At 43.7% G+C, this 12,102-nt stretch overlaps 1 protein-coding gene across 1 annotated transcript in view; it reads left to right on the forward strand.

Annotated features, from left to right (window-relative positions):
* The window catches only part of WDR33 (WD repeat domain 33), a 68,075-nt gene that overhangs the window by 50,525 nt on the left and 5,448 nt on the right, over positions 1–12,102 (forward strand). The window contains exons 14-21 of the mRNA XM_051626989.1: positions 246–332; positions 586–725; positions 1,249–1,401; positions 1,764–2,813; positions 7,338–7,440; positions 7,714–8,176; positions 11,625–11,791; positions 11,921–12,013. Of these exons, the coding sequence (XP_051482949.1) occupies positions 246–332; positions 586–725; positions 1,249–1,401; positions 1,764–2,813; positions 7,338–7,440; positions 7,714–8,176; positions 11,625–11,791; positions 11,921–12,013 (2,256 nt within the window). The remainder of the gene's footprint in view (positions 1–245; positions 333–585; positions 726–1,248; positions 1,402–1,763; positions 2,814–7,337; positions 7,441–7,713; positions 8,177–11,624; positions 11,792–11,920; positions 12,014–12,102) is intronic.

Raw genomic sequence — 12,102 nt, forward strand, 5'->3', positions numbered from 1 at the left:
TTTTTGAGCTTCTACCCTAAATGTAACTTTCCTGAGAGGCCATAGTTTCTGACCTTTTGGGTTGTATTTATGAATCGGAATTTGCAGTTCATTTAATATCCTGTCATTAATGGAATTTTAAAAAAGTAAGCCACCAGTTGTGAAATATGTAATAATACCAATGGTAAAAGCATGTGAGAATCCAAAGGGGAAAAAAAAAAAAAAGAAAAATGTTCCAAGTATAAATATTTCTTGTTTTTCTCTAGATGATCTGGAACCCAACAGCCTAGCAGTTATTCCTGGGATGGGAATACCTGAACAATTGAAAATAGCCATGGAGCAAGAGCAGATGGGTAAGTAGTAGCAATGGGGAAGCATTTTCCTGAGCCACGTAGATGATGTGTGACTTCTTTTTCATTCCTTTCGTGTAATTTTGGTAGCACAGATGCTTTTTCTTTAAGTTCTGTGTTGTGCCTGTTTCCCATACAAAGAAGGAAGGGTTGAAAACCTCTTGGTCTCTTTTGTTAAATCAGCTGCAAGGAGAGAGTAACAGGATTTCTCTGCAAACCTGTACTACTCTGACTGTTTGTCTCTCTGGTGCTAAAGGGAAGGATGAGTCCAATGATATTGAAATGACAATCCCAGGATTGGATTGGGGAATGGAGGAAGTGATGCAAAAGGACCAAAAGAAGGTGCCACAGAAGAAAGTGCCCTATGCAAAACCAATACCAGCCCAGTTTCAGCAGGTAAGTAGCTGGTACACAGGGAACTGGAGAACAGGGGGGTGGTGGAGTCACCATCCCTGGAAGTGTTTAAAAGAAATACAGCTGTGGTGCTTAAGGACATGATTTAAGCACTTGAATGGGTAGATTTAGGTTATGTTTGGTGGCTTTAGGTTATGGTTGGACTTGATGATCTTCAAGATCTTTTCCAACCAGGATGATTCTGTTACTCTGTTTTCCTAGCTTCAGAAAGCCTGTGGCAGTTGAAATGTGTTGGATTTCCTATATCAGCTCTTTTAGATCAACACTCAGTGCAAAATAATTTCCACAGTAGTTAATTACTATTTAAGCATAAAATACTTGGTTAAATCCCTTGTATCTGTGCCTGGAAAATCAGATGTTACAAGATACAGAAGTTTTATTCAGCATGGATTTTATCTTCCAAATATCCATACTCCAGTGTCCCAGCATATCCTTTCCCAGTATAGCAATGTACTGCAGACACATGGTTCCACAGAATTCATCTTGTGTTTACTGTTGTTTATAGGCATGGATGCAGAATAAAGTTCCTTTGCCTCCCCCACCTGAGCCACTGAATGACAGAAAGGAAGATATTAAGCTGGAGGAGAAAAAGAAGACGCAGGCAGAGATTGAGCAAGAAATGGCAGCACTTCAGTACACAAACCCACAGCTCTTGGAGGTGTGTATGTCAAGACAGTTCTTGGCAAGTGTGTTTTAGTGCTCTGTGTGATCTGTTTGAACTTCAGCACTAAAATGTTAGGCTGGCTTTTACAACACTGTTCTCACCTTTTTTCCAAACAGCATCTAATTGAACAGGGTATTTATTTGACTTCATGCATGATGCTGTGAAACCTTCAGTGAGGCCTCATATTTGGTTAACCTAGTACTGGTCTAGGGATCTCTTCAGTTGTATTTCTGTTAATTAAGAGAAAAGCACCAAACCTTTTTAAACTCCTGTGAAATGAGATGGTTGCTTCTGTTTCTTAATTGTTCCATGTACTTCTGTGCTGAGTTGATTTTGTGGATCTCTGTTTTGGACAGCAATTGAAGATTGAAAGACTTGCACAAAAGCAAGCTGAGCAAGTTCAGCCACCACCTCCAGGAGGCTCTCTTCATGGACCCCAGCCTTTTCCAGGGCAAGGCCCAATGTCACAGATGCCTCAAGGATTTCAGCAACCCCTTCCACCTCAGCAGATGCCAATGAATATGCCTCAGATGGGACCTCCCGGTCCACAAGGACAGTTCAGACCTCCAGGACCCCAAGGACAAATGGGACCTCAAGGTCCTCCATTGCACCAAGGAGCTGCAGGTCCACAAGGCTTCATGGGACCACAAGGACCACCAGGCCCCCAAGGACCTCCACAAGGAATGCCACGGCCTCAGGATTTACATGGACATCAAGGAATGCAGAGACATCCTGGTCCTCATGGGCCGATGGGGCCTCCAGGTCCACAGGGTAATGCCGGCCCACAAGGCCACTTAGGACCACAGGGTCTACCTGGGTCTCAGACTCATTTGGGACCGCAGGGTCCGCCTGGCCCACAAGGTCACCTAGGTCCTCAAGGTCCCCCCAGTGGTCAAGGAATGCAAGGGCCACCTGGTCCCCGAGGAATGCAAGGACCTCTTCCTCATGGCATGCAAGGAGCTCCAGGATCTCAAGGGATGCAGGGCCCTATATCTCAAGGGCCTTTGATGGGACTTAATCCAAGAGGGATGCAGGGTCCACCAGGACCCAGAGATAACCAGGGACCTACTCCACAAGGGATGATGATGGGTCATCCACAAGAAATGAGAGGTCCTCATATGCAAAGTGGTTTACTAGGACATGGTCCTCAGGAGATGAGGGGCCTCCAGGGACCCCCGCCTCAAGGTACAATGTTAGGACCACCACAAGAATTGCGTGGGCCACCAGGTCCACAAGGCCAGCAGGGACCTCTGCAAGGCTCTTTGGTAGGGCCTCAAGGAAACATGCAAGGACCTCAGGGACAACCGAACCCTTCCAGGGGGCCGCACCCCTCCCAGGGCCCTCTGCCTTTCCAGCAGCAGAAAACGCCTCTGTTGGGTGATGGGCCTCGTCCCCCCTTCAATCAGGTACGTGTTGGTCTGTATAACAAGAAGAGTGTTAAGAACGTGGGAACAATAAGAACACGCAGTAGAAATGCGAAGCACAAGAGCTGAGGGGCTGAGGGCTCTTGCAAGGTGGGAGGCCCCAGCAGAACTTTAATGACAATGGGAAGAGTTATGTAGTTTGGGAACAGCAGAGGTACCTGTAGAAAGGGATTATTGGAAATACTGGTACAGAAATCAGTCTGCTGTGAAAATCTGTAACCTCGAGAGAAACTCCAGTACTTTTAAAGACGGTGAACTGTCTCAAATGAGGAATTTCCTGGGGAGTAGTTAAGCACTAATAAAAGTTGATTTTAAGAAAAATGAACATAAGAAAACTCTTATGTATTAATTAAAGAAAGTTACTGCCAACTCTGTTGTCCCAGAGCAGTTAATTGAACTATGGGATGAATTGACCATAGATGCTGACACACCTGGAGCTGGTGTAGGTCTCATTGGACGTGCCAGTTCAAACTAAGCGCAGAGAAGCGCAGCATCCTGTCTCACACTGGCACAGGAGTCCTTGAGCCACCTTTGCACTTTCTGGAGCGCAAGTTGAGGGGCTGGTGTTGCACACCCTTGTCTCCTTCCTGCACCCATGTGCCCAGAAGCATGAGGGGGGGAAGCACAGGGCTGGGGAAAGGTTTGGGTAGGAGTAGCCCAGGGCTGGTGGGGTAAGCAGTGAGCTGGAAGTGCTGAGCATGGCCTGGACATGTGTCCCTGAGCCCTGCATCCCTGGCAGGGGGCTTGGTGGGGGGAGGGAGTTCCCCAGCTCAGCTGTGCATGCTCATGCCCCCTGCTCAGTCCCACTCCACAGCCCCAGCGACAGGCTCAGGCCAGGATAGTGTGGAACGTGGAGCTTCCCATGCTGATCAGCTCCTACGGGTTCCTGTCTGTGTGGCACTGATTCTCTACTTGAAATTCCTCTTGATTGTCTTCAGCTTTAAGGTGAATTTCAAAGGAGGTGTCTGGAAAAAAATTCCACTTACTTAGTTGTAAAAAATGTGTGGGTTTTTTTAAACAGAATGAACTCTTCTAGCCTTGCACTCAGTGGTTTCTACTTAAAGCTTTAGACAGGTTTGGTTAAAGTCCTGAGTGTGTAGCCCAGTGCCAGTCACAGTGAGTGATGGCATTGAAATGAGCTTTAGCTCAGTGATTCTAGTTCAGATTGAGGCAGAGTAGCCTAAAAATGATGGGTATACCTGAGTATTTTTTCCTTACAAATCAGCACGGATTCCCTCCAGAAGTCTGGTCATGTGTCACTATTGCTGGGTTTTCAAAAGCATCAAAGTTAAGCCAATCGGAGCTGGATCCACAACTATCTTGACATAAACTAGCATATTGATGTCATTGCTGACCCAGGGAGACCAAAGCTGTGCTTTGAGAATAACTCCCAATCTGGTGTGTCTGTGTGTGTGCGTGCGCGTTTACACACGTGTGCAGAGCTGTCCTTGCCTGACAGTTCATGGTCAGTAGGTTCCTTTTGCCAGGCCGGCTGTTTTCAGTGCATACTGCATATCCAAGTTTGATAAAGCAAGGTATTTTTGACCATTTTTCCTTTCTTATGCAGCTTTTAGTGTGGTCGTGCCATTTCATAACGAAGAGATTTTTAACATTTGTGGTGTCAGTTTTTGCTCTGGTCTGCTTTTTGTAATATTAACATAATAGTAGTTCCTCTATAAAGGCCCCCTAAGACAAGCTAAAGCTTTTGTTCTGAATTTGATACTTATCTTCTGTAAACTTGTACAAATCACTTGCCTTCCTTTTCAGTAGTAGGAGTGAATGAATACATACCTGCTTTATCAAGGGCTTGTGACACTGATGATAAGCATTTACATCTATTGGTAAAGGTTCTTCTCTATGTAAGGTACCATTAAGGTGCCATCACTACCTCTGCTGTGCCCTGGGGAGCAGGGGTTGCTGCAGGGTGTGGTGAGGTGCAAATCTCATCCTGAACGGCAGGTCTGCTGCCTCCTGCAGACCTGAAAGGGAACAAGGAAGGAAATTGCTTAAGATGTGGTTGTCAAAGGCTTGTTCTGGAGAGAGGCATGTTGGTATGAAAATGCAGATGGATAAATATTCCCAAGTTGGCAGGAATACTCTGGAGCTCTTTCGCTCTTGCTGATTTAGATTTGAGATGTGCTGATTTAATCTGGGTGTTTGAGTGAGGTGTGAATGCTTCAGGTCAAGTCTCTTTTCCACATGGAGACAAATTTTAGAAGCTTGTGCAGTATTTTAGGAGAAATGCAGGTTTTTCTTATGAATACAAAGAATCTCTGCCTAGTCAGTGCAGAGGTTTGATACAGATGGCTGTAACAATGGCCGTGCCACTCGCACACACAGAGCTCTATGCTGGTGCCACGGAGCAGCTCTGTTCTGCTGCCCCAGCTTATCTCCCCACACAGACCCCAGCCCATCCTGGGGGTTCCTGCACCTGCAGGAGAGGGAGGGGTGTGAGACCCCAGGTGCCCCCACCAAGGATGCCCTGAGCCAGCACAGTGTGCAGCATCTCCTCTGCTGCCTGACTCTGCACACTCACTTTTCCGTTTCGAGCCTGGTGTGTGGCCAAGATTGTATTTTCAAATGAAAGTCATGTGAAAGGCAGTGTTGTGGTTCTGTCTTCCCTTCTTGCCAAAGCATGATTCCTTTGGAATAGAGGTTTTTGCTAAATGCTAAGGATACTCATTTATTGAGAGCTAAAAAATGCTGCTTTGGTTAAACACTTGTGGTGTAAAGTTAAGAAGTTCAGTAAAGATACTGTAAGTAACCATATCACAGATGCACAGTATGGTTTGAGTTGGAAGGGAAAATAAAGTTCATGTAGTTTCAGCCTCCTGCCATGGGCTGGGACACCTCCCACCAGACCAGTGTATGCTCAATATGTAAAATCTATGAGAAACAATGGGACTGCAGCAAAGCTTTGCTCAAGAATGGCAGGAGCACTGTAATAGCTGGATCTTGCCTCGTCAGGAATTCATTTGTTCTGGACTGAAGTCAACATTCAGTCACTAGGAAGGTCTTTTGTTTGTTTTTTTTTTTAATAGGCATTGGAGCAGCCAGGCCTTTTAATTTTGTTGTTTGTTTGGTTTGTTGTGGTTTTTTCCGAAGTCCTTACAAAAGTACTTGATGTTTGTGGTATATGTTTGTGTACTTTTTTGTGTTTACCACCTATATTGCAGTTGAATATTACAAACCTCAGTATTTCAAGAGATGATGGGGGAAATATGCAAATTACCTTACTGCTTCTCTGCAAAATACCCAAAAAAGTCACGTTTCTCAAAAATAAATGTAGAGCATGAACATTCTTTCACTTTGATTCATGGAGAGATTAAGCAGTCCACGTATGAGTACAAAGACAATGATGGGGTGTAGGTTTTTAAGTATTTACAAATAATTGCAGTCTGGAAGACTTTTTACAAGCCAATATGAAGGCAAGTCTAAATCTTACATGTTACACAAGTCCAGGAAAAAAAATACACTGTGTTTAGGCTTTTCTGGTGTGAGTTTTGTGGCTTGTTTTTTTTATTACATCAACAAAAGAGTTTTTATGTAGCCATATTGCAAGTTTCAATACGCTGTTTAGTTCCCATTGTGTAAAAGCCCCAAATGGTGACTTTTAGTCTGGGCTTTGGTTTGTGAAGGGAGAATTGGACAGTTCAACCATGCTGTTTCGCAGCCAGTGTCACCACACTTCAAACATGGTACCTGTGGAAGTCTTTCATGGGGCTGTGACAGCTACTGAACTTAAAGTACATTATTTTATCCTTTAAAATTCGCAACAAAAGAGAGGCAATATCAAAAGACCTTTATATACTTTATTTTTTCTTTGGAATCATATAATTTACACTAACCTCTGCTTACTCCACTGTTTCTGCTGGAGAAAAGCAAATGGCTGCAGCTTCTGCCTCTAGCCTGGTCATTGCTTAACAACCCATGAACAACTTGTCTCATGGTGCTGGGCCCAGTGTTGGTGCTTTCTTTTGGTCCTAGAATTAAGAAACACAAACTTTGCCAGCATGTTAAAATTGAAACCCATGCATTTCCATGTTAACAGCTTACAAAAGTTTATAGATGTTCTCTTTCGGCTCTGTTGTTGTCTCCCCTGTTCCAACATTCTTTATTTTTTTTTAATTGTTTAATTTTTTTTGTTCATTTCCAAAGGAAGTCTTTGGTTTATGCAGCTCTTTAAGTACCTGATATTTTTCAAGCACATATACACAGCTTCCTCACCTTCTCCAAGAGGCAGCTAGAACAGCTTTGTCATCTGTGGTTGTCATGGTAAAAATACCAGTCCGTAAAATTCTGTGTTTCTCAGGCAGTGACTGAAAAGCATTATTGATGTGAATGTCTGAAAAATTAGGCTGAAACAACTGAAAAATCATCTGTTTCTGCTTTAAGACCTGTGAAGACGCAGTTTCTAAGGAAAATAATTTTGCCCCATTACAAAATGCTCAAAGGCAGAAGTTGGGAGGCATGGCAGCTCATGGGGCTTTTCTTGTCTGCTCACAGGACGGGCAGAACCCAGGTCCTCCACCACTGATACCAGGACTGGGGCAGCAGGGAGGACAAGGTCGTCTTGGCCCTCACAACCAAGGACCTGGTCTTAATAAAGGTAATTAAATATGTTGTCTGTACTTCTGTAAGTCTCCTAATAGAGGCTGTTCCAGTGCGATGCCTCTAGACAGAAGAGGCTCCAGCAGAGCACAGGGCCTTGGCTGAGAGGAAAGCTGCCATAGACTTGGGTTGGAATATAGAGGAAGTTTTCCCCACAAAATTATTTAATGTGCAATGTATGGTGTTTGCTTTGTAGAATTGTATGGACTAGAGCATCCTAGAGCGTTTTCAGAAAACATTACAGAAATCTGCTATGATTTTTTTCCTCAAGGTGACTCCCGTGGTCCACCAAACCATCACATGGGCCCTCTCTCAGATAGAAGGCACGACCAGAACAGTGGTGGTCCTGATCATGGGCCTGAGAGAGGGTTGTTTCGAGGTGGCCAGGAGTGGGGTGATGGTAGAGACAGCAGGGGCATGCCAGATAGACGAGGACCTCACCCAGATTTCCATGATGACTTTGATCGACCAGATGACTTCCGTGACGACTTCCATCCAGATAAGAGATTTGGCCATCGATTACGGGAATTTGAGGGGAGAGGAGGCCCACCATTGCAAGATGAAAAATGGAGACGAGGTGGACCTGGGCCTCCCTTTCCTCCTGATCACAGGGAATTTGAAGGAGGAGGTTCAAACCGTGGGCCTCCTGGTGCTTGGGAAGGACGGAGACCTTCAGATGATAGATATCCACGGGATCCTGAGGATGCACGGTTCCGAGGAAGACGAGATGAGAGGTAAGAATAAATCTACTCATCTTTTTGGGTAAATGGTGGGAACTCTTTTCTTCCTGGTTTCCTTTCATTAAGGAGTCTATCTATTTCAGATTTATAAACTGGAAACCAATAAGGAAATGAAAACTCTAATATACCTGACTATAGAGTCCATAAAAATCATACAGTAATAGAAGAAAACCTGAAAAATGGTCATTGTACACAGCAGCTTCCGTGTCTTTAAACAGTAAGTAAAGAGAAGGGAGGAAATTTGTAGAGAAGATCCAGTTACACAGGATGAAGATTTGAGACCGTTTGATGAAAATTGAGAGGAAACTTGAAGGTTAAAGTGACAAACTTTTGAACACTAGAAGTGGATTTTGAGACTTTGTCTCCAGTCACAAACTACAACATGACTGTAGAGACTGTAGAGTGAGATTGTAAGGAGCAGGAGCTCAGTGATCCAACTATCAAATATGAGGGGCAGAGCTTACAGCATGTGTTGGACTGTTGAGACTATTTTCTCATGGTTTTGCTTGTAGAAATTTTATTTCTCTTCCTGACTTATTTCTTAATGCCATGTGAAGAACTAAAAAATAATCTAATTTACAGCAATGTCCATGTCATTGCTCACAATTCCAAATAAACAACTAAGGGATGAATTTGTTTCTAGTTACCAATGAAAATATGGAGGATTTACACTGAGCAAGTTTAACTGTCATCAGAATTGCTCCAGATTTATGCTAGCTCAGCCAAGTTTAATTTGGCCTCGAAGGTCTAAGCCTCTCACTGACCACCAACTCTGTATGTATGAGAACATATACTTGTACAAATGCATTGTGGTCTCCACATAATGTGAATCTTGTGTGTTTTAGTTGCCTTTTTGATAATTTTCTTACATTCCTTTTACTTTGCATCTATACAGCTCTTCTTTTAGCTATTTTCTGCCTAGTTCTGTAAAGATGTACCTTCCTTTTGTGTGAAGAGTATGAAAAGAAATGAACAGTAACTAAAAAAAGGTAACAATGAAAAGACATTTTTAAAAAGTAAATAGACTCCAAGCTGAATGGTCTGCATTGTGGAATTCTAAATCACACAGCAGACAACACTTGGAGAAGTTCAGTCGGGATTTTCAGATCTTATATTGGAAATGCTTAGGAACTGGAAAATATTTTCTGATGATCCTGATTTTTAATAAGATTTCAGGAAGAAAGTCCAAGAATCTTGTGACCCGTCTTCTGAACTAAAAGGAGCCTATTTGTCAGAGTACAAGTGTTTGAACAGAGTTTGGTTTAAAAGGAATCGGCACAGGGCTATAAAAGGCTTATTGTGCTTGCAAAGTTGATGAATTCCTTTGCATAAAGGTGAATTAGATGCCATTTACTGCAAATGCTGAGGGAAACTTAAGAATCCAACCACTCCTTTAGCTGACTTGGTTTGGAATTTTTATTGCAACTGGTTTGATCAAGCATGAGAGGGAAGTGTGGTTTTGTGTGTTTCTCTCTAATTTCCCATCCCTTTTATCCCTGTCCTGTTCTTGCTTTACCTGTGCATATCAATATGATGCTTCTGCTGCAGAGACCTGCCTCTTCCTGCCTGCTCATCTGCACAGTGTGTAGTTCTGTGCACTAAGGTCCTAGGCCTCAAGGAAGATGATCTGAGAGCAGTCAAACTGAGCCCTATGCAAGGCAGGGTTGTACATGTGACTGATATGAGAAAGTGACAAAGGATACACACGCCAGAGATAGGAGCTGTGGCAATGTCAGGCATAGGTATGGTAGATTCAGAACCCGGCTGTGTCCATGTGGCCTGGAAACAAAAGGAAAGGCCCTATTCCTGCCAGCTGTAGGACCTTGTGTTGCAAACCATGGCAATTTACAAGCTAAGCAGAATCACACCATGTCAGTATTAAAATGGGAGGCCCTCTAAGGAACACCTAGAGGACTGTGCTGTTTCAATGCTAAACAATATTGCTATGTGGTTATTTGAACCATTTGTACCTGAAACTGTTGAGTTTGTTTTCCCAAATCATCCAGGATAATGTAAAATGGTTCATTGTCCATACACAGCACTCCCTCCATCCTGTTGTGCCTCTACAGGCACAGCAGCCTCCTCTCTGTATTGTGTTTGTTTTCTGGGAGGTGGAGACAGACCTATTGTTTTTAATGAAAAATAATAATAATAAAATGTAAAAGTCTAAAAATATTGTATTGTGTTATGACTACTGTTAAAATATTTAAATTTGTAATTAAAAGGTTAATGTTGTTAAAATTCTAAATAAAAGTATCTAAAGTTCTGCTTGTAATAGGATGCCCTGTGTCGTTACTGAACCGGGGAAGGGGCCCTGCAGCTCCTGGGCATGGGAGAGAGGGGAGGCGGGGGGCACCAAGTGACTTTGCACCAGTGGTGCTGCCACTGAGGGCTGGGCAGGAGCAGCCTGGGCTGGCACCTGAGGATGCCTGAACCCATGTGCCTGCACCACCTAAACATCTGCCCGTGCTTGCAGGGAAACTGAGCTGGCAGGCAATCCCAGGCGCTGCCCTGCGCACCCGCAGAGCTGCAGCCGTGCACACAAGGCGTGTGCGCTGGTACCAGCACCCAGGGGCTTAGGCTGGTTCTGGAAACACATAGTGACTGGCATCCATGCAGCCATCTGGAGGCTTACCTGGAATGGCACCAGCAGTTCATTAAGAGCTGTTCTTCTCTCTGAAGATCTCTGCTAAAACCCCTGGTGTGACACTGGAGGAGCTATACTCATTTCAGAGGAGATGCAGAACCCAATCAGACCAAATTAGTGATGATGCCTTGGTACATGCTAGAAGGAAACTGTCAACCTTACTGTCGTAACTACATTTTGCAAAACAAAATTCTTCATTATTACATTTGGATAAACTGCTCCTCTGGTTGCAGAATGCTGCTCAGCAGTCAACATCCCTACAGAGCCAAGGGCAGCCTAGAGTCAGTTATTAAAATTGTATCTTTAGAAGAATGGATCAAAAAGAGAGAATGTTCTAGGAGAAGGATCCCAAATCAATAGGAATTACATGTGAGAGTGTTTTGGTTCAGCCATGACTATCATTGCTTGTAGTTTTTTTCAGTTTATCAGTAAAATGGAAGGGGGGGAATTAAGATCACAACAGCTAAGGGAAATTCACTTCAACTTTGCTTTACCTTGTATCTATAATAACTCACTGATTGTTTTTTCCCCTTTGATAATATTTTTCTTGTGTGAAAAACCAATATGATCAACAGAAGGAAGTAATGAGGGAAAACTATAAAAATGAATACACAGTGCTCAAAGGCAGAAAATGAGCACCTTTCCAGCTACAAATCCTATTCTAGCAACTGTATGTGCTATAGTGTTAAGTAAAATGGTTCGGAAATAAGTTTATTATTAAACTGATGCTGACTCAAGTTTCCCAGTCTAAATTCTGCCTAAAAAACCACATTTGTGCCATGTTCTCTCTTGTAGCTTCAGAAGAGGAGGACCCTCGAGACATGAGGGCCGGGGAGCCCGAGGGAGAGATGGCTTTTCTGGCCCTGAAGATTTTGGGCCAGATGACACTTTTGACTCTCTGGATGAAAACTCAAGAGGAAGGGACCATGGTGTTCGGGGGCGAGGCCGTGGTGCTCTGAGAGGTGAGGGGAAGATTCTTCCACAGTGAAATGCAGGATAAGGAAGCAAAGAGATTTCTTGGGCATATTAGAGTATTTCTGTTAATAAAATGTCTCTTCTCACTCCTGTCCCCTGCATCTCTTACTGCTCAGGAGGCCGGAAGGGTTTACTTCCTACTCCAGATGAATTTCCACGCTTTGAAGGAGGGCGGAAACCAGAATCCTGGGATGGAAACAGAGAAGCAGGTAAAAAAACTGGTGAGGTTTGTTTTAGGTAATGGACTAGACTTCTACAATGTAACCACTTACCCAAAAATTTTTAAACAAGTCACCGC

This window comes from Apus apus, chromosome 8, assembly GCF_020740795.1.
Source record: "Apus apus isolate bApuApu2 chromosome 8, bApuApu2.pri.cur, whole genome shotgun sequence".
NCBI classification, from domain to species: domain Eukaryota; kingdom Metazoa; phylum Chordata; class Aves; order Apodiformes; family Apodidae; genus Apus; species Apus apus.